Source organism: Cloeon dipterum, chromosome 3 (assembly GCF_949628265.1).
Source record: "Cloeon dipterum chromosome 3, ieCloDipt1.1, whole genome shotgun sequence".
Taxonomy (NCBI): Eukaryota; Metazoa; Arthropoda; class Insecta; order Ephemeroptera; family Baetidae; genus Cloeon; species Cloeon dipterum.
Genome location: NC_088788.1, coordinates 35,499,889 through 35,526,883, shown reverse-complemented (window position 1 = coordinate 35,526,883; position 26,995 = coordinate 35,499,889). Strand labels below are relative to the sequence as shown.

Below are 26,995 nucleotides of genomic sequence, written 5' to 3'. Positions count from 1 at the left end.
TATGACGCAGTGTCTTTCTGCAAACAAAACAAAACGGCCTTGACTATCAGGTTTCAACTTACTCGCACTAACCGACTGCAACAAGAGATAAGCAAACAATCTATTCTGTTGTCAGCGGTGCTTAAAAACGGTTATAAACAGTCAATTTAAACACGATGGAGGGAACTGGAGAAGGTGAAATATTTAAGTCCTTCCTGCCATGTGATCCCAGCAAAAATTCAAAATATGCCTCTGACAGTTTATATTTTCAAGGTTTTAAGAAAAAAATCTTCACGTGGTTGCAGATAATCCATGGTTGGTGAGTGCACTGGAAATAAATGAATTATGGCAAATAATATATTTTTCAGAGGATTTTAAACGGCAAACGAATGAATTTCAATGTACATTCGTGGCTGTCGATTGTAAAGATGTGTAATCTATCAAAAAAGCAATTAGTTTGGCTGATATGGAATGCTAAATCATATAAATGTTGGAGATGCTGACGTTGTAGGAGCGTGAATATTCAGAATTGAGCAAAATATTTGGCTTAGCCGCCCGGTCCCACTAGCTTCCACCTTAAATATCTCGGCTGACACCTCTATAGATTTCATTTATTCCAATAACAAAGTAGCGCCCTATTCTCTGCAGTGAAAGCCAAGAAGCGCCTGCATTGAACTCAAATATGCAACCCGCACGTCAAGACTGTCGTACGAGTGGCGTAAGTTGTGCCATCAAAACCATTTTTCTACACTTTTCTGCTATTGAATTCTGTAGGGTATTGCGATTATGGTTCGTATCGGGGGTGGTTAGGGAAAACCTTCGTTACTTTGAGGCGCAAAAGAAAAATGATTGGAATCAAACAGCACCAAAAATTTCACGGAATTTCCTTTAAACGCAACAATTTTTGCCTTTTCTGAGAACATAATACCAACAAATAATTCTGCTTTTGTCATCTTTTCACCTGCTCTAAATTAAATTCTCAGGGTAAATAATATATCAATCGCAAAAATTGAAAGTTTCTTTTTTCTTTAAAATGTTAAAAACGCGAAATGATTCGAGAGATGGGAGGTGGACTTCAACATTGTACGAACAATTGTGGTTTTAATCATGAAGTAGAAATTAAAAAAACTTATCACCTATTCAAATGGTGCGATGGGAAACTGTTGTAATAAACATTTATGAAAATCGACTGAATAAAAGGAAAATGACTTCAGGATCTTTTTCAAAGAAAAAACTTCATAAAATAATATTGAGAAAGCTCTAAAACTTTTTACGATTGAATTCTTTGCTAGAGTGTTAATATATTCTGACATCTAGAAACTCGTCATCATTGGAAAGCCGATTGGGCGGCCCCGCGGTGCTGACAGCAATGTAGCGGACGGCCAGCATGCTGCCCGGGCCGGCACCATGGACAGCACGTAGCCCCAGTAAAAGGAGCCGTGGATCAGGCCTTGCTTGTAACGTATCGTTGTCCCAGTCGAACTCGGCCGCGCTCTCAAGAAAACAACAAACATGCAAACTAATCAAGATCAATTAAATTAAAATAACGTTAAATCAGTGGTTCACTATTCAATGATACTCTCTGACACACATAGAGACTCAATGAGAATGCTGGTGGGGGCATATATTATTACGATAACTGCTGGAGGACTAATTTCTATTATTGACGTTGTTGCATAATCACGTCTCGAAAAATGTGCCGAAATTGATGTAAAAGTAATTAAAAAAGGTTAAAGATTGTCTTTGATGAAAGTTTCTGAGCACACCAATCGATCCTTGAGGGTCGAATTAGGTAAAGTGAGTATTTTTCCGACCAAAAAGTGCAGCGCGACGTGCGTTGCACAAACAGAAATTTTTCCCGCCAAAACGATATGAATGCGAGAAGTGCGCATGCGTCAAGAGCTGGCTGGATCTGACGAAGAAGTCATTTGTACAGGCATTCTCTCTGCAAATGCTCAAACCAGCTCTGACGCATGCGCAATTCTCCCATTCATATTGTTTTGGCGGGAAAAAACTCTACTTGTGATTTTAGCCAAATTTAATATTCCAGAAGATCTTTCAATTAAGATAAGCGTTTTTTTAAATTTAAAAACCCAGATATAAATATTTTGATAACTAGTTCACTTTCAAATTTTAAAGGTTACTGCTCTAAAATTTAAATAATCTATAAATTAATCCTCCTTGTATTAGTCCTATTCACTGATCGAACTTTAATCATTTTCGCTAAAACCTCTAACTGTGTCCTATACTTTTAAAAACATTTAAGTTTGGCAGCAGGGACATTAAATAGCTATAGTATGTTTAATCAGAGATAAGATGATAAGGAAATTGATTACAGGAGCTGCATCAAAGGCCGACGTGCTGAAGTTGACTCGGCAATCCGCTTCTCTAATTAATGTGCCGTTTGAGTCTGTCGCGTTTCCGCCGCCAGTCATCGACACAATTGCAATGTTCAGGTTCACCCTGAGCATGTAGTTGGTCAGGAATCCCGTGAAGGATTTTTCATCTGACCTCAAAGTTCATCTGTGGCAAAAATTTTAAAGTGTTATTTGGCTCGGCAATCTCTTGATTGCCGACATTTTAGCGACTTGATCGCTTTTGCAAGTGCCTTTTCATATGGTGTTAGAGGAATAAATAAACAAACAAACAAACACTCCTTCTCCTCTTCCTCCGGCAGCCGCGAAAAGCGTTAACTAATTTGTTACACCTTGCATGCAACCCAACCGGTTATTTATGCATCATTCTAAGTGTCACATTCTGCTTTTGATACAATATATTGGCTGTTGCGTTGAAACAAGTAAAAGAGTGCGCACTCTCGAATTGTCATTAGGGTAAAAAAGCCTCCGGAGGATTAGCATTCAATATGAAAATTTCTTAAATGGTAAATATCGTTTCAAATGCGGTCCCTTTCGATATGCGATATAAGTCCACCGGATGTCTAGTTGTGAAGAATCAGCAGGACCGAGCGAGACTTCCAGATCAGCAGGCTCAGCAGAAATTTTTAATGAAAGCAGCACGCACCTGTAATCAAGACGGCATTCTAGCAGGTGCGGGCACAGGCAATAAATAGCATCGCTTTTTGCCAACCACCGCAGAATTCGATCATGTCTCCGCCCTATAAAAGAACCCATACGGAAATTTGAATTATTCACCAGCCCCACTAATCGGAATAGATAATAAATTTAAATTCATGAGTTAATCAATTATTTATTGATTTGATTTATTTTCGGGTCAACATCCTCACGGCTTTAATTACTGAAGTCCTTTCAAATGGGTATTTGTCGGTAACTGGATTTTATCTGGCCTCACATGATTTACAATTTGCCTGTTGACAGAATGAAAATAGCTTTGTTGACAAAAGCTTTCAGCTGCAGAACTGTTTGTGTTCTCCACATTTTCATCATAATTTGACGACACGATGTTTCATCATGAGTTTTAAACGACAAAAAAGTATGTACATTTTTAATAAAGGTAAATTGAAAAAAAGCACAGCAGTGTAGTCTTGTTTGCTCGTTAACCACTATTAACAAAACAGTGCCGGCCAAATTGTAAGGAAATACAGTAGAGGCCGGTTTTTTCGCCACACTCATTAAAAAAACAATGACACCCTTTTACTCCCCACTAATGTTTTAAAATAATAATGTTTAAATAATTCAGCTGACGAATTGCACAGAAAAAACTAGAGGAAGGCTGAAAATCGCGTTGGACGGGAGGTTTGAGGTTCGTGTCGCTCTCTGTCGGCGGGCGGTAGTGTCTGATGGTCTCCATTCGAGGGGCGCGTGTGGCGGGTTTGCTGGCGGGGGCGATCGGAGGGGCGGCTGGGCCAGCGAGCGAGGGACGGAGGCGGCGGAGGGAGTCTCGCGTCGCCAGCCACCCATGTCGGAGCGCTTCAAAGTCACCAAGTCGGCCGAGGAGATCGCCCTGGTCAGGAGCTATGGCGCAACCCAAGGTCAGTCAACCCTTTTCGTCCACCCCATTCGTCGACCCCATCAACCACGTCGGAATGCGACTTATTATATGGCGCCTTCTCTTTTATTATTTATATCTCGGAATGCGTCCGGAGCAGAGCCGGCGTTTTGGAATTCGCAGGAAGAATGCGGACGCGGCGATAGTTTTCTTTTCTGGCATGCTTAAAAATTGTCGTTCTTTCATTTTTCTTTGACATTCAATTGCACAACGCGACTTTGAGCGGCCGTGGCCGCTATTTATTTTCGCGCGCGCAGCAGGTGTCCGCGCAATTCGATTTCTGTGTGTCGTCAAACTCGTAGAAATGCTGCTGCTGCTTTTGTCCCATTTTTGCAGAAGTCGAGGACGCCAATTGGCCGGCCGGCGCTCTGATTGGCCGTGCGGCGCGGTTAATTAGCCGCCAGTCGATCGGAAATTGCTTCCGACGCACTTGCTGATTGAGTTTTCAACAAGCCACTCTGACAATCGCGGCCTCCTCCAAACTGAAATAGCGTTCATCCTAAACGCGCGCGCGAGAATGCTTCATTTCCCAGGAGACAAAGTTTAATTGACGTTCACTTCCTCGATTTCCAATAATAAGGCGGACTTGATAATTGAATTTTAGATCGGGAGCGCGAATAAGACGCTTTCTCGCAATAGAAAATAGCATAAAGCGCGATAGAATTGGATTTCTGATTGTTGGTGATAAAAGAAAGGTGTAAAAAAACGATAAACTTTACGACAATAAAGCACATTTTGCCAATAATTTTTTCGTCACATCAGCATATTGGCTATATTTTGTATTGCGCACTTTAAACAACAAAAAATAGCAACGTAGTAGTGAAAAACTTACCCAAAAAATAATTTAAAATGGTCGAAATGAAGTTTGATTTTATTACAACTAACTTGGAAAAAATTAAAAATTCTACCACAAGCCGTTAAATCTGATCTAGAGCATTTTTCTGTCAGAAATTTTAGGAAAAATCGTATAACATTCGATTCGTCTCGCTGAGTAGATTCCAAACATGTCAAAGACTACTTTTAAATAAATCTTGGCAAAATTAATTAAAATTTTTCTTTAGGCGTGGATTTAGTAAACCATAAATCTTCAATTTCCTTTGAAAATTGACTCTTTTTATCAGAAATTTAATAGGTGCGTTCCTTCTGCCTCAACAAATCAAATGTCCAAAGAAATACCCTTTCATCATTTCAAACTGTGTATTTTGCTCAGTTTCGAACAACAAAAATCCCGTCAGTCCCAGTGAGTAGGGAACAAAGTGGGCATTTTGGACCAAAATCAACCAGCGAAAAAATAAAAAAAGGCCGAGTTGGCTGCTTGTGCGTTGGCAAACAGGCCATGAGAACGTGTCGTGCATGTTTGACGTGCTGTTCCAATTTGTTTACACACGTCACGAGGCGGGATGCTCGCGCGGGGGTGGCTCGGGGTGGCTGGTACAGTCCTTTCGACGGATTAGGGTTGCCAGCTGATTCCGGCAGAGAGAAGCCGTTAAAAGTCATTGTTTATCCCGCTGATTCGTGTATAAGCCACGTAAGCCATAATTAATAACAAAATCTAGGCCACCTGTCTCACGGACGCCGCTCTTTTCCGACATTTCTCTCTCGAGTGGGGTGCGGCAACCCTAGCTGAGAGGCTGCTCACGCGATTTCGCTCCGCGTGGACTGACACAAACAAACAAAAAAGTCGCGTGAGGCCCATTTCCAGTTCTGCCAAACTTTCTCTGCCCCAATAAAAAGGGTTGCATTTTGCACCTGCCCAGGTTTTGCATTCCGAGCTGGATTCGCACGCCGCCGCCGCCATTAAAACTTTCCGAGCGAGCAGCAAGCAAAGGGCCCGAGCGGGTTCAGTGAGTGAGCGAGTGAATGAATGGGGAAAAAAGTGCACACGAGCCTTATCATTAACAGGCATGCAGGTTTTATTTTTCCTTTGGCGCGACTAACTCAACCTTTCGAGGCGAAAAACAACGGACGACTTGCTCCCGTTCTAATTATCCAACAAAATCAACGGTGCGGAAAATTCGCTCGTTATTGTGAATTTATCAAATTAATTCATGCTCAAGCGACGCGCAACGCACAACTTCTTGCGCTCGTGAAATGGCAATAAATTGTAAACACCAACTTTCCTGCGCGGCGAGGGGACAAACAGAGAAATCGTGGACGTGAATCCAATTAAATGTTCTGAATAAACGGCTGGGTCTAAGCTAGGTTGGCAAGGGTTTCGGATTTTGATGTAATTTAGTGGGGGTGTTGCTCTAGAAGACCAGAAATTTATGAATTAAAAAAATGCCTGTTTTTAGGGGCTCAAAGTTGGAAAATTTAAAAAAAGATGAGTTTTTCAAGGAATACACCAGTCCCCTCTGTGTTCGAAGCCGCCAACAGATGGCGCTAACGTATGCTTTAGTAATAAATTTAATTTTAAGGCACTTTCGCAACGATTTTAGACTCAATCCTGCCACTGTGCATTCTTCACTTAATATCCTTTCTTTTGAAATGCTGAAAACCAAAATCGTTGGAAAAGATTTTATATTTTCAAAAAATAGTTTTTATAATAATTCTATGGCGGTTGGCTAAACCGATTTTGGTTTCCAGCACGTCAAAAGAAAGCACTTTAAATGAAGAATGCACAGTGGCAGGATTTAGTCTGAATTCGCAGCTGAAATGAATAAAATTAAATTTATTACGAAAGTATACAGTGGCGCCGTCTGTTTGGTGGCTTCAAACACTAAAGGGCTCACGCAACTGTCACTAGAGTGAAGATAAATTGATACAGATTTTTATATATTTTCACGCGTATATTTAGAAAGAAGGGAAATCGGATACGTGTCAAAAGAAATTTGCGAGTTTGCGGAGAAGCTTTCACATGCGATGTGTGCAAGCTGCTCGTCTCCCAATTTGCTCCATCGTGTCGGACGCGAGATTGGCGCGATTTGCTGGTGCAGGCGGGCCAATTTGGCCTCGTCTCGGTGCCAGAGTAATTGCTTCGGCCAGATTAAAAGGCTTTTCGACTCGCAACCTGCAATATTGCCTCGTGAAGTTGCTGCAAATTGGGATGGAAGGCTACTGCCTTGAATGAAACCTAAAACATGAGTTCTGATTGAGGCGGCAGGGGGGCGAGATTCCAACTCCAATTTTGTGCGAGAACTATTTTTCCACGTTAAGGAGAGTAAAGCTTTACTCTCTCCTTAATCCAAATTAAATAAATTTAATAAAGAGCTTTACAGGCCTACAATTAAGAACATTTTGCATTGTTGGTTAAGTCAAGATTAGTTCATTGAGTTTATCTTTTGTGAAATTAACGAAATGAGGACCGAGAAGCAGTTATATTTCAGTTTTTGCCAAAATTCTCGTAAAATTAAATGATTTTTCCGCTTGATTTCGATCCCCCTCGTTGAAAGCTATCCAAAGGTGTGAGACTTTTGAGGAAAAAATCCCTAGATTGTGTAATAAATCGTGGTTTTACAGTAGGGAGACAGTGCTTGATTAGCATGCAAACTTTTCAGCCGTTTTTCTCAGAAAATTAAACAACAACAATTTAGGAAAATTTTAGATTTTTCCTATTGTTTTCCAAATACAGGTAAAGCGGATTTTTCACAAAATTCCCGCTAAGCTTTTTTATTTCAATATAGTGAAATTAAATTAAAGTACAATTACGTCTAATGTCGTATGTAAGATACAACTAAAACGAAATTAGCTGAAAATCAAGGCAATCAATATTTTCCTCAGCGAACGTTTATCAACGCGGTGACAACAATAGCGGCCAACAATGGGGTGCCAGTGCTCCCCGCTGCGAACGTTTGGCAAATCTAATTAAATGGGACGCAGGCGAATCCTTTCAAGGACGCGCGGGCCGCGAAAAGCGCGAGCCGCTGCCTGCGGTGAGTACTGGCGTCGAGGTGTGTGCGGACAGCGGCGGCCAAATTACGCGTTTTTCGCTCTGATTTGCGCCCCTCGCCGTCGTGGCGAGCGGGATTAGTCACATTTTTGTTCCGAATCCCGGCCAGAGGGATTACTCTGCGGCCGTAAATTAAATCTGCACAAATACCTGTTTGGCCCAATTTCGTCTGTTTGCTTTCATACTCAGAGATGAATAATTGCTGGCGGGAATACTGCAGAAATGTTTTACATTTTATTTTGTATGCTGTGTAAGCATGAAATATAAATAGCAGATAAATACTGAGAAGCGCTCTGGAAAAGTTATTGTCTTAAGTCCGGAGGCAAAATTGTTGGAATTTCTTATTTCAAAGAAGCGAAACAATTTTAACTCGGATTTTAAACATCTTTTTGTGCGAGCAGAAAGAGAAGGATGCTGAATGTATTGGAAATTTCTTTCGTTCTCTTGAATAATGTCAGATCATAATTGAAAATCCCTTTTCCGGAATTTGAGTTTTGGCTAATAAGCGACTTACACGTTCAAATATGTTTTGGAGCATCCTCTTTTACTACCCTCAACCTGTGTTCAAAATATTAGCGTCAGATTTTCAAATTAAAAATATAACAGAACAAAAAATCAAGACGATTTAAAATATATTCACTTTTTGACTCGGGGGATGAATAGGGGTTGAGGGTGAGCAATCTAAAAACCATTCAGTTCACCAGGGGAAGTCAAGCCAAGTCGAACGGTTGTGCAGTTTTTGCATTTCTGACGCTTAGAACCCGAGATTTGGCGCTCACAACATTAGCAAAAATAGAAAAATGTGTTTTTTATGTTTAAAATTGAATTTATCGGAAAAGAAGCGGAAACCCAAATTGAAATTTTCATAAAATTTCACACGTACCCTGAGGGGTGTTTAAGATTTTTTAAGTATTTCGCTGGTTTTCTAAATCCCAAAAACACCTGGAAATTTAAGAAAATAACCCTTAATGACCTTTAACCTTGACTGATGACCTCAAATTTGGTGTCCATTCGATCGGGCTTTACAAGAGAAGTTCAACGCACACTTAAAAATTTAAATTGCACTTACTCGAAATGAGTTATTGCCGTAAATGATCTGTAAAACGAGCAAAAACGGATTTTTTTGGCTTCTCTTGGAATTAACATTAATCGATGGTATGAATATCGTCGGATTATCTAGACAAAAAAGAAAACCATTCTGCGACTCGTGTTTTTCAAAAATTAATATCCAATTTTATTCGCTTTTCAGCATTTTCCCCACTATGCGTGTCCTAGTGCGTTTTTTCCGACTGGGTTCCTTGATAAAGGGGGTGCAACTCAATACACTTGTTGGCCTAGCCATGCACTGCAGCGCCTCCTGACGCGGCCAATTAATCTTTGGATGATGACTGATGAAGCCTATATGTTAAAATCACAGCCAAGGGTCAGCCTTCTCCCTCGATGGCGTGTTGCGGACGGGGGTAAATTATGGCTGACCACTATCCATGAATCGTGCCAATTTTTTTCCGAAAAAAATAAGAGGTATGTTTAATCGAAAACAACAAGTGCGTGGGAAAAAATGGCTGAACGATGCGTTGTCGTTTGCCAATAGCACGCTGAGTTGCAAACGAACAGGACGGAAATAAAAATCGAATCGAGTCCAAAATTAGATCAAAGCCTCTCTCGCTTCCGTCACCCGTCGCTCTTTTTTGCGCGCGCGGAAACACCTTATTTGACTGCGATGAAGAAAAATGGAGCAACAAAATTGCTTCTCCTGCAGTCAGAAGCGGATTTGCAGTAAGATTTTTAAAGGGAGACGTCTTGAGATGGTCGTCGTGATCGATGAGGAGCAAAATTAAACTGAATTTTTAAATTGCGTAGAAAAACGGCAATTTTCAAATTCTAACCAATTTGGTGCAGGTGTTTTAGCCCTTGAATTTTAGGGGTGCGATTGGAGGATGATTATTCAGATTGAATTCCTGTGATTTTTAATTGTTTGCAAGCTCAATTAGGTTTTTCAATTGCTCCCAACCTGCAAAAAGTGAATTTTTACAATTTTAAATGGGGTGGAAGAGGGGTTAACACCCTTAAACTGCTTTGGCTATTCAGGGTAGGTCATGAAGAGTCGAATGATGTGCAGTTTTTGTAAATCAAATGCTTAAGAGGCCGAGATTTAGTGAAAAACGTTGTCATCCTTTAGAGGATATCGAAAAAAAACTAAATCTCAGGTTCTAAGTGTCCCAAATACAAAAATGCATACCACTTTACTCGTATTCACGTACAACGATGCACTGAAGTGCTTTCATGGGTTTGAAACTCACAATTCCGTTGAGCAGTGAGGTGCAAACACCAAAAAGGTGCAAATAAGGGGTTGAAGGAGTGGCACTTTTATAATGCTTTGGCTATCTAGTGGAGTTTGATAAGAGACTAACGGTGTACGGTTTTTAAAATGTGATAACTAGAAACTGAGATTTCGGCGTTACAACCTTTTTAAAGCCCATGAAAAAACATAATTTTGATCGTTTAATTTTATTCTTTGCTTCGTCGAGACGATTTCAACGGTGTTCAAAATTTTGTTCTACGGCCAACCTGAAAAAATGCTGGTTCACTCACAATTCCCGGGGTTTGATCTTTTGACGCCCGAAAACCTACAAAAATTTGCCGGTCGATTAAAAAAGCAAAATTGCTGGGCCCCAGGCTAGTACTTTGTTGAGTTGCTTTCAGGGATTCTGGCTCTTCTATAGTTCGAATGCACATCCAGTGTAAAATTAATTCAGCTTTCAATATTGGTTTTCGCTTCCGGTGAAATAGGCGGAGAACATCGGCCGCTAATTGACTCGTGGGTGTATTTACCAGCGCGGCAAATTCATGGATTTGAATTTCGCACACTGTGCACGCAGGCAGGCACAAACAAAGTGGTCGATGTACATGCACGATTGCGATCTGTGCCTGCGTGTTTGGCTGGCGTTACGTGCGTCCTATTGCTGAATAGCGGATAGCGCAAATATCTGCAGTGCGAGCGAAATCGCGAAAAGCGGACGCAGCACCGCCCGAGGGATGAGAGAATTAAGATAAGACAGGCTTCCGGCCGAAATGCGATCGGCACGAAATCTTTCTTCGTGTTAAAGGTCAAAAGGTGTCCCAGGGTTGAGTGTTTTTCTCTCTCCGAGGGAACAATATTTTATTCCGCCATGCTCCACACTGTTGCTCAGTTAACCGAGAAAAAGGATGTTTTAGAGCTCGTTTTTTTCACGCGGCTTGAATTCCTCGGCGTTGAAAAGGGTAGTAAAGGGAGGTGCTCACACCCTCGGTGGGCTCAGTCGGTTCCGCGCGGACAAAAGCACTTAGAACGCCTTTTTAATAATAAAGAAAGGAAAAGCGAGACGGCCCTTTTCATTATGCAAAGCCCCCTCTTTTTTGTCCCGCTTGGCGCACTGAGCCGATTCCCTAGAACGATATTGTGTGTACGTACTACATCTGCGGGCAGGCTTTACAAATGCAAATCCGCTATTCCCTGCAGCGGGAGGAACAGTAAAAAAAACCAGGGGATAAATCAGAGCAACAGGTTTTTTTGCACCAAAAACAACAGCGATCGTGGAACAAAAAGCGGTCGCAAGCTCTTTTGAACGCATCAGGAATGTCTTACTTGTTTTTCGATCATGCCGACAGCCAATTTAATTGTTTTGCAGAGACGGCTGGTCCGGTGACCACCGGGTCAAGGTCAACTAGTTGGACCTCTCTCGCGTCACTTTATTGATTGTTGGCTGCAGCAATATGTTGCACCCGGACGAGACACGACAAAACTGCCGCTCAAATTAGAACCGGATAACACACACCTATCACTTCCATTCACCTCTCGAGATTGACATCAATCCTTATTAATATATCATGCGGGGGTTGCAAAAATGTGTTTGCTTGCAGGAAAAGAAAGACGAGCAGGCAGCAAGCATAACCGACGACAACTCGCAAGAGAAAAAATGCGAGCAACGCCCCTTTGGTAGCTTCCTCATAAATTTGTTTCGATGTGAGTTACCTTTTTTTATTTGCGAAAAGAAAACTGTTGATTCGCCAGAGTAGTAGCTTTTTTGTAGTAGTATTTTCTGTTGTTAGTATCGCCCTTCTTTACTAAAATCGATGTAGAGATTTTTGGCCTATCAGGGTGTTTTTTTAGCGCTCTGATGGCTTCTTAAGGATTGAATTAAACATATTCTGAAAGCACTAGATTTGGTCGTTCCAACGATGTGTCGATCTTGCAGATCGAACCAATACAGAGCCCATCGGGCGTCGGTTTAAAGACCGTCTTTGAGGAAGTTTCTGAGCGCACCAATCGATTCTTGAGGGTCGAATTAGGTAAAGTGGACATTTTTGCCGACCAAAAAGTCGAGCGCGACGTGCGTAGCACAAGTAGAACTTTTTTCCCGCCAAAACAATATGAATGCGAGAAGTGCGCATGCGTCAGAGCTGGTTTGAGCACTTGCAGAGAGACTGCATGTACGAATGACTTCTTTGTCAGATCCAGCCAGCTCTGCACTTCTCGCATTCATATTGTTTTTGGCGGGAAAAAAGTTCCACTTGTGCTACGCACGTCGCGCTCGACTTTTTGGTCGGCAAAAATGTCCACTTTACCTAATTCGACCCTCAAGAATCGATTGGTGTGCTCAGAAACGTCGTCAGCAAAGACGGTTATTAAAAAATTCTTTATTTTTGCCAATATATAAGAGCTGTTGGCTTTCTTTTGACACAAAGTTTGATGTTCTAGATTAATTAAAACTCGAGTTAACCTAAATTTTGTACGTTCCCAGAGGCTGATTTCCCCTGATTTCATTTTTCTGTCAAATTTTGATATTTGGACAACTTTACAACAACATATTACCAAATACAAAATTGTTTTTAACAAAGAGTTTTAAATTTGCAGTCGCTTTCAATGTGGAAACCTCCTTATACTAATTAAAATCAATCCAAAAAAATATTTAGTAATTTTTAACTAATTTATTCAACGATATATTTTGATTTCAAATAAACAAAATTGAGGTTTGGAAAGTACGTATCCGAACGTGATAGATTTTTGCCCTCGTCATCCAAGAATTGCCCTGACAGAGAAGCAACTGCCGCTGAAGGCTGTGGCGGCCGTGTGCTCTTTTTGTCTCGACGTGTTGTGTGAGTTTGTTGGCTGTCATAATAGTGGTGATCGCGAGGCTTTCACACGTATGCCGAGAGAGAGAGAAGCCCCGTAAACACCATTTAGCTGCCAAAATATATAATGCCAGCAGCGCGCAACCCTCGCAAAAAAAAACGAGCAGCTTACATATTTGCTGCGGCGGCAGCGTCTCGTGGAATTTCACCGCAAGTAACGGACAGGCAGCGAAAGTTGAGACAGCATATCAACGCTTTATTCAGTTATTAAATATAAAAATAGGAAAATTCAAATTTTGAACAGGTTAACCTCGAATTTAATAATCCAGAGGTCGTAAAAGAACTTTCCTGTGATCACGGACGGAAAGAAATAAAATTTCGGCAGGCCAAAGGCGACCATAAAAGATCCATGTTTCATTTCTTGACGCTTTTCTCCCGAGCCCAAAATTAACCTTGGCTCAACTTCCGCACTTCAATGACTTATCAAACACTAATTTATGCGCATACACACATTATGCATCGCGGGAGGAACACGCTTCGACTGATAACACTGCGAGAGTGTGTCTGCAATTGCCTTGGGCCGACCCGCACGGAAAACCGGTGAGCCGCACGCGTGGGCGGGTGAGTGCATTGTGTGCCACACTTCTCTGATACACTCGCTTACTCATTACAATAAAATCAATGACGGGGGAGGGCAGACGTGGGAAACGGATCACCTGCCCTTATCGCGCCCAATCACGGCCAAAAGGGCAGAAATGGCCGCCGCCGCCTCCGACACTTTTATCTGCCTCTCGCTCACAATAGAAGCAATCGCGAGCGTGGAAATCTGGGTCGCCTTTCCACGCGCAGCCCTTAAAATCACGTTAATGGTGATTAACGATTCTCAATGACTTTGACATTGAAACGTTTCTTTGCTGCATTGTTCCGATACCATCGTCAATTTGGACGCACAAAGTAGTAGTAAACAATGGAGGAAAGCAAAATCAGATTCTGAACCTGCCTCGTTATTCTGCTCAGTGGTGCTGATATCTCTTTTCACCCCAAGGATAACGCATCTATTGATCGGAAAAATATAATTTTTTTCTAAATATCGTCATACATATGGGTGGATTACGACACTGCTTTTTTTAGCTTGACCTTGAAACACTGTACAATGCCCAGCGTTGCCATTTTCTTTCAAGCTTGCGTTGCCGTAATCCGGCCCCACAGAGTTTATGCACATTCAAATATCGAGTTTTGAAAACTTTCTACAGTTTTAAAAGCGTTTAGAGGTTAAAAGAAAATTGACGAATTACATGAGGTGTACGAATTTGGTATTAAAAGAATTTCTGTACCTAAGAAGATATGATTCAGGTGAATTCATGGCATTTGTCCAAAATTTATAATTATTGTGTGTATTTCTCATGTGTGTGCGTGCATTTCAATTGAGCGGCGTATAATTAGAAATGTAACCATATCTGATGTATGACCTCGCCAAAAGACAATAAAGATATTATTATTATTCGGTTGCTTTGAGTGCTAGTTCAAAAATCTTTTCAAATTCGGAAATCTGATCAAATTTGCAATTTTGTGCATATTTTCCTCTACTGAATTTTCCGGAAAGCCGTTTCAAAAGTTGATTAAAACTTTCCAGGACGCTAAAAAATTTAAAAGCTTGATTTTTTGACAGCTAACTTAAATAATAAAATAGCACATTGCAACAAAATCGAGGAATTTGTTTGATCGCTCTGCGTAGCATTTGGTAGTAGAACCTGAATGGTTCATGCTGCACGCAAAGAATTTATGCAATTACGAATAGGATCCAATCGGGGCTTGATAGTACGCGAATGCACACTGACTCGCTACCTTTCCAGCATGCGTGATTGAGCTTGACTGAACTCCCGGACGATCGTATTATTTGCTTGCGTGGCTTTATTCAGATTCAGACGTTTTGTGTATAAATTATTTTTAACATGAGATCATTAAATTAAATAGGCTATTTAATTTGTACTAAAATATGAAGGCATTCGTTCCACAAATTTATCAAAGTTTTGATTTCTGCGCCGGTTACAGAGAAAAGGCGAATGGTTTGGTTTGACTGAACGAGAATGTAAAGAGCTGCTCCTGCAAAAAACCTTCTGACAATGAACGACGAGCATATCAGAAGGTTGAGAGGTGGCGTGAGAGGCCGTCAATAATTGAATGGCAGAACTGATGGATGGCTATTTTTGTCGAAAAAAAAATACCCAGCCATTTTTACAGCTGAAAAAACACGCGCTCTCGCATTGAGTGAGCAAACAAGAACGAGTCGTCATGTCCCTCGGCACAAAAAAAAATAATAGAGAACTAAAGTCAACGTGGGGCTTGATAATTGCCTAGCGAATCGATTTCGTTTTGCAAAGAATGCAAAAGCCGAAAATCCAATTAAATCGTGATTGGAAAAGTTTTCTTTGCGAGACACAAATCACGCTACTCTCCTGCGCCTCTTGTTTAGCAATAACGTAATTGAAGAAGAGATAGATGCGGCACGGGAATATTTTCCGACTTTTCCGCCCGTCGGCTGGACGGTGGCTCCGCGCGGGAAATGGGCAAACCTTCGACAGGCGCCTCCGAGCGGCACCTGGCGCCTCCAAGCGCCACTCTGCCACACGACCGTGTCGCTATAACTTCTCCTCTCGGGAGTTACAAATTTCTTATGTTTATTTATTTCTCACAATCAGATCACAGAACGAAGGAAAATTTAGTTTAAAATTTTTCGTGCACTAGATGATCCCTCGAAATGGGGGGTTGGTTAATTAAAGGGGGTGAAATACGATGAAATATCCTATATAGAATTGAGTTTCTTGGGGAGAAAAATGCAAGAAACGACACCAAGAACGATCAGTTCGGAAAGAATTTAATTGAAATAAAAAATTCCACCCATGGAGGGTAGGTGATGGGTCTCAGCCCCCTTATTATCACCGCGAAAAACCAAATTAATTATTCACAATGGAATTTGGCTGAAATCCACTCAAAATATGCACAAAATTTGACCTATTTAAAAACATATCGATTCTCAGGGTGCAAAAATATGTTTTTCAATTTTGACTAAGATTTTCTCAATAAAAAGGAAAAAACCACTGTTGCAAGTTTTGATACGTTGTTACCACGTGTATGAGCCACATTTCGGCTATTTTGGATTATCGAAATTTTATGTTCCAAAGTATGCTAGATTTTTTGAAAAAATTTAGCCTGATTTTGTGACCTTTGAAATGGATCACCGAGCGTAAAATTCAGAGCATTTTTGACACCAATATCTTTAATCTACCTCAATCCAGGCAAAACCCATAGCGTTCCGGTAAATCTCCCTTATACAAAAATGCAGATTTACATAAAGTCCCTGTAAAATTTATCATCAACAAAATCTGCTAAACCATATCAACAGGGTGTCGACAGTGTTTATTTGAAAGCTTTACTCCAAAAACAAGCCGGATTTAATTATTTGAATTAATTACTCATTGTCATACAGTGTGGATTCAAAATGTTTATTTCACCAGTTGATATTTGAATAATAGAGAGCAGGCCTCAGGGCTATATTTTAATCGGGGAATTGTGCCGTGCTATAAGCGTTTCGCTCTGCTGGTTTGCATCAAATTTTAAATAAGCCTTGCTCGAGCGAAAGATTTAAAAATAAACACTGGCTTCAGCGTATCGGTCGGAAGCAAGCCGAATTAACACGTGCACCTATACATAAAGCGGGCGATTCGATTGAACGCGAGCGTGCAAAAGGTGCTTGCCTGTGTGTTTGCGCAGACCTTTCGGTTGGCAGATCAAAGGAGTGCTGGCTGGCGGCGCCAGTTGGCCCACCACTCGGCTGCCAAAAATCCGAGCCCATCTGCAAAAGTCACAATCAGCAAAATGTGCGCCGCTACCCGCGCGGTGAATCGCAATTGTCACCGAAAAAAGGGAGTGCTCCTCTCAAATTCACAATCGGAAAGGCTCAATCCGATTGAAACGTCCGGGGCCGCGTTTGTTGGAAAGCTAGACTTGGGACACTTTTTGCCCAGCAGGAGCAATTCAGGATTGTCTCTGCAATGGAGTCGTTTTAATCACGGCGGAGCGCCTGCAGCAGCTGAGCTTATGCAACCAGAACGACCTCTTTGTTTAACGGTGCAGTCGACACGTTCTCCTGTTTACAGACCGGCGTACTTTATTTAGCTTTTATGTCGCTTTTCTTGTTCAAATGTTGGTTGACTTTAAATAACGATTCATTTGCCAATTGTTTCGACGGAAAGGCTCTTACCAAGAAGAGCCATTCATCAGAAAAATATTTACAATAAATTTAAAAATTCAAAACGGTGCTTTTTCAACTCCACGTTCTTTTGAATCAAGCAGCATAAGTTAAGAAGCCTGTTAAGAGTAGGAGGAAGCAGGATTTCTCTCTTTTGAAATTGAAACCACCTCTCAAGAGACGGATGAGGTTTACTTTTAGAGCTTGTGAATTTTGCAGTCGCAGGGAGAGTGAAAGGCGGTGTTCGTCTCGTAGAATTTGTCAAAGATTGTTGAGACAAAATCTTAATTTCTTAGAAGTTATTTTGTTCTCAGTAATGAGATTCAACAGCAGTTCTTACAATTTTCCACTTTTGCCGCCCATCCTAATTCAAACAAAACAAATTATAATATAATAAAGCCCTATTATTGCATTTTTTTTAGTAATTTTCATTTTTGTGGGTTTTACGGGGAATATGTGTGGCGAATTTTGAGATTTCAACAATTCATTTTTCGAGATAAGGTGTGCTTTGATCTACTCTCGTCAAGCCTGATCGAATGAACACCTAATTTGAGGTTATCGGTCAACGTAAAAAATCACCAAAGGTAATTGTTGGAGTGTTTTTATCTATTTTGAAAACCAGAACCATAAAAATTCGAAATGACCCTCAAAAGCGGTTTCTGGGTGCGTGTGAACTTGTGTGAAAGTTTCGAGGTGGTGATCCTCTTCGTTTTCGAGAAATTAAATTTTGAATTTCGTAAAACACAAATTTATTTTTTTGCTTATATTGTGAACACCAAATCTCGGGTTCTAATAGTCAGAAATGCAAAAGCTGCACACCGTTCGACTTGACTTGAGCTGAACAGTTTTTGGGGTGCTCACACTTCATCCCTGAACCCCTATTGGCCATAATTTCATCCCCCGAGTCGAAAAGTGAATATCGATCGCGATTTTTTGTTCTTTTATTACTGGCATTAAATTTTAAACACAGGTAGAGGGTAGTAATGCAGGAAAATTTATCACATTTTCAAATGAAACCTTAATAATTGTAGCCCGTGTTCCAACTAGCAGCTAAACTAGTTTATGTCTGTAGGAAAATGTAAAAACAGCTAGCTATCCATCGACGCAGCTTAAACGAAATTTTGTTAAATCGACTCCAAATTTCTCTGAAAGCGTAATAAAAATTCTGTAAACAGATGAGAGATGATCTACTTGTTCTCTTTTCTCGTATCGGAATAGAAATTTAGAGGCAAAACTCGTATCCCTGGAGGCTGCACCTTGGGCCTTGCCATTTGGCAGGTGGCTCGTATTTCGGCCGATCCGGCCAGTAGGCGGTTCAAGTGCAGTAGTTTGGTGCACACGGTGGCACGCTTGCTTTCTCTATCTAACTGAGTGTGTTGAGGCGGCGAGTGGAAATCGATGCAGCCAGCAACCCAGCCGGCGAGCCTTTCACTGCGATCCACTCCCCTCAGAAATATACACAACACACACAGCAAAGGTTAACCCAAAACACACACCACGAAGGGATTACGATTACACGCAGAAAGGGAAAGATTTTATTTTGGATCATTATATCGATGGGTGAATATTCCTATGTGCCAGCCTGTGTGCCTTTTTGCCATCAACTGACTGGCTGCTGTGAGAGCGAGTCGAGGCGGCGAGCAATAAAAGCATTGTGTTTTGTTCCCGTCTCGCCGGCGTTTCGCGAAAGAAAAGCGCAACGTGCATGCAGCCACGGCCAGACAATGGCACGGTACAGTAAAAAAAAACAACTAGTAATAAAAAGAGAACAAAATTGAGTACATTGGGGTTGCTGCCCTTTTCTGCCGGGAGGGTTTCAGACGAGGTTATCAACACGACACGTGATTAGCGCGGCAGGCAAATCATTATTTGAATTTGAACTGAATTTGGTGGAAGGCGTTGCTTCCCATCTCAGTTGGTCAGGGCAGCAAACAATATTTTCCTGGATGTCCTAGGACAAGGTCAAAGATCACTGACTGATTTTAATTAAAATGTTTGGGAACAATTTTTATTGCATTTTGCTACTAAAACTGTCGCAAGGTGGTTGAAAGGGGTGGAGGATAAGCAACCCTTACACCCTTTAGCTAGTCAGGGGAGGTTTAGACGAGTCCAACGGTGGTTAGTTTTTGTAATTCTGATGGTTAGAACCCGAGAGTTTACAAAATAAAAAAAAAACGAAAAAATCATACTTTTTGAGCTTAGATTTGGAATTTCTTGAAAACAATAGAGGGCACCACTCTGAAATTTCCACACAAGTTCAAAAATATCCTGAGCTTATTTCCGAAATTTTAATAAGAAACCAAAATTAACATTGGTGACCTTTGACCTTGACACATAATTTTGTGTCAGTTCGATCGGGCTCGGTTACCGGAATCCAGAGCATATTTAATTTTTGAAATTGCACCACAGGAGCTCAAATGCTCGATAATAATAGTATAATTGACCTACCAAAACATAACGCCAAAATTCAATGAATATTTATGGAAATTCGATTGGCCAAAATAATCTGCCGGAATTGGACATGGCCACTCTGCATCAAGTGAATATTAATCGGTGTCACTCTCGTGAATTACGAATCGAGCATGACGCAATCGGCGGCGTTAATATGCGTTTATCGGCTGATCGATTTTATGTTTGTCAGGGCAAAAGACGGTCACTCCTCGGCCGAGTTAGAAGCGGCCCGGAGAGGGGAGAGCGGCGGCGGCCAAAACAACGCGGGGAGGGCCAAATTGCCTCGTTATTATATTTGAACTTGTGACGCCTCGCTGCGGCTTTCGGAAGCGATTTATTGTTTTTCTCATACTATCAACAACACACGAGGCAGGCAAGCCGGCGAAGAAAGTTTTTGCTTCTCGACGTGACCCTCTTGAGCAGCGGCCAGAAACCCCGCAGCTCGCGATTGAAATAAAAAGGATGGAAAGTCTTGGGCGCAGAGGGCGGCTATAACTACACTATAATACTCTCACTGCCTGAAAAGGTGGCGTTTGAATCAGACCTTGATTAACAGGATTTGAGACGGTTTTTCTAGAGGCTAAATCAGCACGAATATTTTTTCTCAGCTTAAAATCTCCATGAAGTTATCAAAAAAGCACGTACCACGCAAGTTTAATCCTATTAAACTAGTCTAAAATTAACTGAAAGTGTAGAGTTAATAAAAACCGTTAAATTTGTTCAGTTTGGCATAAAACTTTGTCTTCAAACATGGTTTTCTCTTTAAAATTAAATAATAAGCCCCTTTTCGTTGAACTATGACCGAGATCTAGACAAATTTTTAGACCAATTGAACGCCGGAATCCATATTTTCCCCATTTATTGACTTTTTCAATACTAATATACAAAATGTTGCATTTTTGCCAAGATTGTCACCACCAAATCTCGAGTTCTAACCATCAGAGATGCATAAACACACCGTTCAACTCGTCTTAACCTCCCCTAGATAACCAAAGGGTTTTGAGGGTGACAACCCCTCATCCCCCTTCCACTCCATGCAATGAAGTAACGATAAAAATTGTGTCGCTTTGCACTTTCAGTAAACATATTATGTTCACTGATCAAATCCTCTTAAATTAAAATAAATCTACCCCAAATTCCATTGGCTATCTAGGAGAGGTTAAGAAGAATTGAACGGTGTGCAGTTTTTGCAATTCTGATGGCTCAAACCCGAGATTTGGCGTTTACAATCTTGGACAAAATTAAAACTTTTGTTAGTAATACCAAGGTTGAATTATTGTGTTTGATTAGTCGGTTCAATAAACAACCTTGCTTTTTTTTATTTAAAATGCAAATGATCAATCCCAATAATTAACTGGTTTACGCACATCTATTAATTAAAAAACCACCTAAAACCGTTTAAAAAATCGGTTAAGTCTCGTAATAATCCTGGTTAATATTTTCGGTTCATTTTTATTTTTTAAATGGTTTCCATTTAATTAAAAATTTGCTTAGTTGCCCAATTTTGCTCTTTTTCCAAGCAATATTTCATGTAAATCGCGCAATTGAACATAATTTTCTTTTTGTTTAATTGGATCATTTTAATTAATATTTATTTATTTGCTTATTTTATTCGTCAAAGAAAAATGTCTAAAAACTTTGTCTTTTTCATAACAAAAACTCAAAACTGAGCAGGAAGAAATTCGAGAAAGAGAGGAAAGACCCGCCGACAAAGGTGGTCACGTTTTGCAACTTTGCTTCTTAAAATTTGCGCAACTTTTGGACGCGCGCATATAATTTCGCCAGTCTCGTGGCCTGCACGGCTGTCTCATTAGCGCGAGGAAGAGAGCGAGAGAGAGAGAGAGAGAGAGAGAGAGAGAGCTGCTGTGTTTCGCTCTCTTTGCTTATCTGGCTTTATCTGTGAGCCGTGGTGTGCTCTCGGCGCGCGTTCGTCGTCGTCGCCGGTGCTGTTGACCTGGCAAATATCGCGCGCGCTTCAGCTGCCGCCGTTCGTCTCCCGCCGCTGATCAATACTCCCACTAACTCGGTGCTTGCGAGTGCAAATAAATATCGGCGGCAGCAGCCCGCCGGATCGCGCAATTAGACCGAAAATGCGCCTCGACGAGTCCCGCGAGAGTCTGGCGGAGAAAAGAAATGAAGACGAGACGCACAGACATGCCTCTGCTTTGTCGGAAATCGCTCGACCGGCATGTCGTGACAAACGCGTAATTGGGCACTCCATCCGTCACAAAATTGGAGCAGACCTGTCGCTCTCTCGCAAACTTTCACAGAACGTAAAGCAAGTTGTAAAGCGATTAGGAATGACTGGTCCGAACCTTGCGTTTTTCTCATCACCTTCATTAAGAACCTTTAACATTTTTTAAACGGTTTCAAAATCTTTCAAAAAGATTTAAAATTTTAGTATGTATAAAAGCCAAAAGATTTAATTTTTCTGTAACTCAGCGATGAGCAATAAGCGACGAAATTTTTTTCCTAAAAGCAAACGCATTTTTCTTTTTATTTAAAAATATTTTCTGTTTGTTTTTCCCCCGAAAATATGACGCTCGTGCAAAATGTGAAAATCACAACACAAACTTGCAGTCAATACATTATTTCGAAAAAAAAAAATGCAAGAAATGGCTAACGGAGCTAGCAAAATAGTGATTTTTTACAGTATTCTTTTGTTTTCATCTCACTGCTCAACGAATTAGAGTATTAATCATATTAAAACTACTCCAGTAGATTATGGAACGTGAAGACGAGTTAAGCGGTATACATTTTTTTTTTTGTAAATTTGATTCTTAGAACCCGAGATTAAGTTGAAACGCTGTTTTCATTATGTAAGACAAGGGCGTTTTACACCAAATCTCGACTTCTAATCGTCGGATTTACAAATACTGCACACCATTCGAATTTTCATAGCTTCACCTAGAGAGCCGTGTAGCCTTCAACCCTTTGTAGAGTGGTTAAAATGCATTTTTTCGCAGATTGGGGCAATTGAAAAGCAACTAAACAAGTCAAAATCGCTCAAATTTAATTTGATCAAACATCTCACTTTCTCACCCCTCGAATGAAAGTGCTTAGACCATACCAAGATTAGCATTAACTATAAAATTAACGTTTTTGAGCGGTATTTAGCATCAATTTACTCCTTTCCAGCGTGATCAGGGGGTCAAGATCATCTCGATACCATTTTACACCACCTTAAACAACGTTTTTATCATCTTTTATAACGTATTCCTCTCTGAAGAATGCCGCAAAAAGCCGATTCATTTTAAATATGAATGCATTGCATTCTATCTTAATACCAAAAGGTTTTATTGCCGCCTGAAAACATGCTGCGTGTCAATAAAGAAAATATGCAGAAACTTCCGAGGCCTGTCACGAGGGAAAGTGATTTATTCGAAAAATCAAAACGCTTTGTTCGAATTTGGCCGTGCAGGGGTGCCAGGGCGGGGGCCTTGGAGGCACGCTGCCAAATGGGCCAGAGCGCGCGCTCACTTTGACAGAGCGGGAGGGCGGGCGGGCGGGCGCGGGCGGCCGCGTGATAAGGCTTTTGCAGCAGTAGCCTCTTCGGGCAGAACAATGAGCGGTAATTAAGCGCTTTGCATCTGCGCCACTTGAATGTGCGACTGACTCTGTGCTCTCTTTCAGCCAGAGCCGGCGATGCGCCCGCCGCCGCGTGATTTATCACCTCGGCACGAGCTGACGAAATCAAAAGACGTCCTTTTTTATCGTTCCGACGGGCCAGACGGAAAGGAGGAAAGGAGCAACCTCCTCAATCGAATCAATTTCCGCTCGCCGGAGAGCGAGTCGGGCTGTTCGAGTTTTTGCGTGCACGACGATCATTTCAAATTTGCTCCAAAGGAGTTGTCAGCGAGGGCTAGCTCGAAATTGCATTATTTTGCACAGGCTGGCTTCTAATTTCGCGACCCACATTCGCGCCCCTGCTGATTACCCCTTTCTCGCGTGAGGCGAATGCGCTTGTTTGAAGATAGGCCGGGCTGCGCTGCCATTCTCGACCGTCTTTGTACGGAAAATAGTCTGCTGTCAGCAGTTTTTGCCCAACTGGCCAACCGCCGCACGCACCATACCAAGGGAAAGTGTGCTATTCAATTTTTTTGCCTTCAAATAAGACCAAGCCGTTGGCTCGCATTGTTGAGCGCTTGCAGTTGAAATGTTTTGGGTCGAATTGCACCTACGTTTGACTCTCTTGTGCACTCATTCGGATTGGGGAGGGTTGCGAAAGCTTTCCGACTCGCTCCTTGCTGCTTTGCACTTTTCCAGCATGCGTCGACGAATATCTAGCGTTTGAATAAATGACCTCGGTGCAGGAGCAGGCACACGAGCCGGTCCTATTCTCGACTGGGCTTCCTCCAATGAGGTCTGCGGAGTTTTCCGCTAATCCTTCCCACAATTTTTGGCACGACAAGAGCGCATAGAATGAAAATGAAACTGCTGGACCCGTTTGTAAAGTGTTGAAGTGCCCGAAAACTGTTTTCAAGCTACCGTCTGTGGAATGATCTCCCACGGAATCTTTGTTTGAACTAAATTTTAAGTAAATTTAGAGAATCTTTAAAGAAACAGTTAGTTTCTCGAGAGATATTGAACCCGCTATGTCTCACCTCTTTTTTAAAGAACGTCTTTGACGAAGTTTCTGAGCGCACCAATCGATTCTTGAGGGTCGAATTATGTAAAGTAGATATTTTTCCGACCAAAAAGTCCAGCGCGACGTGTGATTTTTTTCCCGCCAAAACATTATGAATGCGAGAACTGCGCATGCGTCAGTGCTGGTTTGAGCACTTGCAGAGAGACCGCCTGACCGAATGACTTCTTTTTCAGATCCAGCCATAGCTCTGACGCATGCGCACTTCTCGCATTCATATTGTTTTGGTGGGAAAAAAAGTTGAACTTGTGCTACGAGCGTCGTGCTGTACTATTTGGTCGGTAAAATATCCACTTAACTTAATTCGACCCTCAAGAATCGATTGGTGTGCTCAGAGACTTCGACAAAGACGATCTTTAACACGTATTATTTTCATATTTGCATTTATTTGTCTGGAAATGGCAATGTATGGTGCAAAATAGTCCTGCAGAACCATAATAAAGATCACATTTTTTTAAACTAAAAAAAAGATGGGAATGTAACTGATCAAGAAAAAAACTACAGTTTAACCCATCCTTATAGTTATTTAATAAAATCGTGCATAGTTGTAAATCTGTTTTAATAGCACTCTGGTGGCAGTTGGCAAATGAACTTGTTCAGTTTAGTGCAGTTGACATCGTGCAGCCTGAAGTTAACGACGGACGCAGTGTGGAAGTAGACGCAAGTGTCTTCGCCTCTGCCGTAATAGTTGGGGCATCCGGCGTACCAAAGTGTGCTGTTCAATGGCAGCGGTTTGCCGTTCAACCACTGGAAGTCGCCAGGATCTCGGTCGATGTCTGACGCTCCGACCCACCAAAAATATGCTGTCACGACATAGGTTATTGGTTAGAATTCCAAATAATATAGCAACAACCACACGTACGCCAATTGGTGATGTTTGCGGTTGCTGTCATGACCGCTTTCAAATCCGAGTGTTGATCCAAGATGGCCAGCTCCAATCCGTTACTCGCGCAGTGCTCTAGGCCCTCTGTCCAGTTCAACTGCGAGGCCGACCATATCAATAAATAGAACTTTGGCCGAAATGTAATTAGTTACCTTTAAATGTTTAACAATCAAGTACTTCTTGCGGTTTACAGTAATTAAGTTCATGCGACCTGTGTTTTTAAAATTACATTTCCTGTAAAATCAGTCCCAAGACAAATTACTCACGTGCTTTCCGACAAAGGGCCTGAAATTCAAATGAAATAAATCCACCTTTATATTTTGTCCACCTCTCGCATTTCTCACCTCTTTTTCCAATCGCTCTTTAGCAGCTGCTAGTTCGTGCGCCTTCAGCTCCAGCTCAGTAAATAAACGCGTGGCATTCTCTCTCGCCTCTTCAGCAGCCTGAATGATTTTTCTTTTTAAATAACCAGTGAGGAAGGCACAGAGTACTAAACCTTTTGTGCCGCCTCTAGTTGCTCCTGATTTTCCGTTTCGCTCGAGTTTTCTAGACTGCTGCCATTGTTCTGCAGTACTTCCTCCAAGTCCTCGGCAATTTTGCTCGCGTTGCTCGCCTCCTGAAACAGTCCCATAAATTCTGCGGTCGACTGTTACGACGCGGCAGTCACCTGTTGCGCGTTTTGCAGACTCGTCTCCATTTCTAGAATCTTCCCATTTGCGCTGTCCAGCTTTTGCTGCAGATCATCTGCTCTCTCCAGCGCATTTGCCGCGGTCTGAAATATGTTATATTTTATTGTTAAAATAAGGAGTTTATTAATTCAAGACCTGATTTATCTTCTGCAGCTCCGTCTGTAACGACCTTTTAACAGATTCGTTTTCAATTATCGTCTGCTTGAGCGCCACCACACTGTCGCACAAATAATCCTCTTCAATCTGTTCGCCTGATGTGAATCTGATTGAATGACACGAAACTTGATACTTTACCTTGTCGATATCTGCTCCTTTGTCCCGCGGCGCCCTCTCTTCCCCCATCATTTTAGTCTTCACCATTTCCGCCCTTAATTTGTTATACTCATCTTGTAGATTCTGAATCGTCTCGTTGGCAGTCAGGAGCTCCTGCAAAAATTTGTGGGGAGTTATTTTAAATGTTTCCCTGAAATTATTTTACGTTAAAAGCGGCGTCCAATTTCCTCTCCAGTTCCTCTTTCTCAGCTGTGGTCGAATTGATTTCTTTTTGAAACCTTTCCTCTTCACCATCACAGGCCTGAAAATTTACCCAAAATTATGGACCCTTCCGTACAGTTTATAAACTGACCTTGTTCTCTTTTTCATCCGGCTCCCTTAGCGTCGCGTTTCTCAACCAATCGATTTCATCTTTCCTTTCTGCCAACTGTTTCTCCAAGTTTTTAATTACCATAAGACAAACCGATAGATTCTGATGATGGAAAAATCCTAAATTATAATTCTTTCCGTTAAATCATTTAAACCTGATTCGTGTTGTTTAGTTGTATGATTGTTTCCGAGCACGCGTTGCACACTGTCGCGTGACTGCTGTTTAAAATTTGTATTCTTTCCACCGCGGCTGAAAGACTCTGAAAGCACAGTAATTGAAACAATTAATTTTTTTAATTCGGCTCAGGCCCACCTGATTGACTTGCTCTAAACTCTGCTCTAGTAATTCTTTTTCAGCCTGGCTTGATTGTTGCAAAAGTTGCAATTTACCGCTACACTCGTCTCCTTGAGCGTTGTGCTATTTTAATTATATTTATAATTAGATATCATTGCTTTGAAAATGAATTTCAACCGAGTTTGTGCTGTGTGT

The 26,995-nt window shown here is 41.4% G+C and overlaps 2 protein-coding genes across 3 annotated transcripts in view; one reads left to right on the top strand and one right to left on the bottom strand.

Annotated features, from left to right (window-relative positions):
* The first annotated feature begins 3,805 nt into the window (after positions 1-3,805).
* The window catches only part of kcc (solute carrier family 12 member kcc), a 68,756-nt gene continuing 45,566 nt past the window's right edge, over positions 3,806-26,995 (top strand). Inside the window, exons 1-2 of one of the 2 annotated variants that reach the window (XM_065485775.1) lie at positions 3,841-3,928; positions 11,735-11,837. In XM_065485775.1, coding sequence (XP_065341847.1) covers positions 3,914-3,928; positions 11,735-11,837 — 118 coding nt within the window. In that variant the 5' untranslated portion in view covers positions 3,841-3,913. Of the gene's footprint in view, positions 3,929-11,734; positions 11,838-26,995 lie in introns of both variants that reach the window. The other variant, XM_065485777.1, reaches the window with a different exon arrangement.
* LOC135940758 (paramyosin-like) lies at positions 24,822-26,904 on the bottom strand. The gene is made up of 13 exons (XM_065485788.1): positions 26,819-26,904; positions 26,661-26,765; positions 26,489-26,608; positions 26,342-26,437; positions 26,158-26,289; positions 25,999-26,106; positions 25,842-25,946; positions 25,671-25,790; positions 25,519-25,617; positions 25,441-25,459; positions 25,327-25,385; positions 25,145-25,271; positions 24,822-25,094 (listed from the first exon to the last, which is right to left on the bottom strand). Exons 3-13 carry the CDS (start codon positions 26,588-26,590, stop codon positions 24,850-24,852), a joined length of 1,212 nt encoding a protein of 403 aa, XP_065341860.1. The 5' UTR covers positions 26,591-26,608; positions 26,661-26,765; positions 26,819-26,904; the 3' UTR covers positions 24,822-24,849.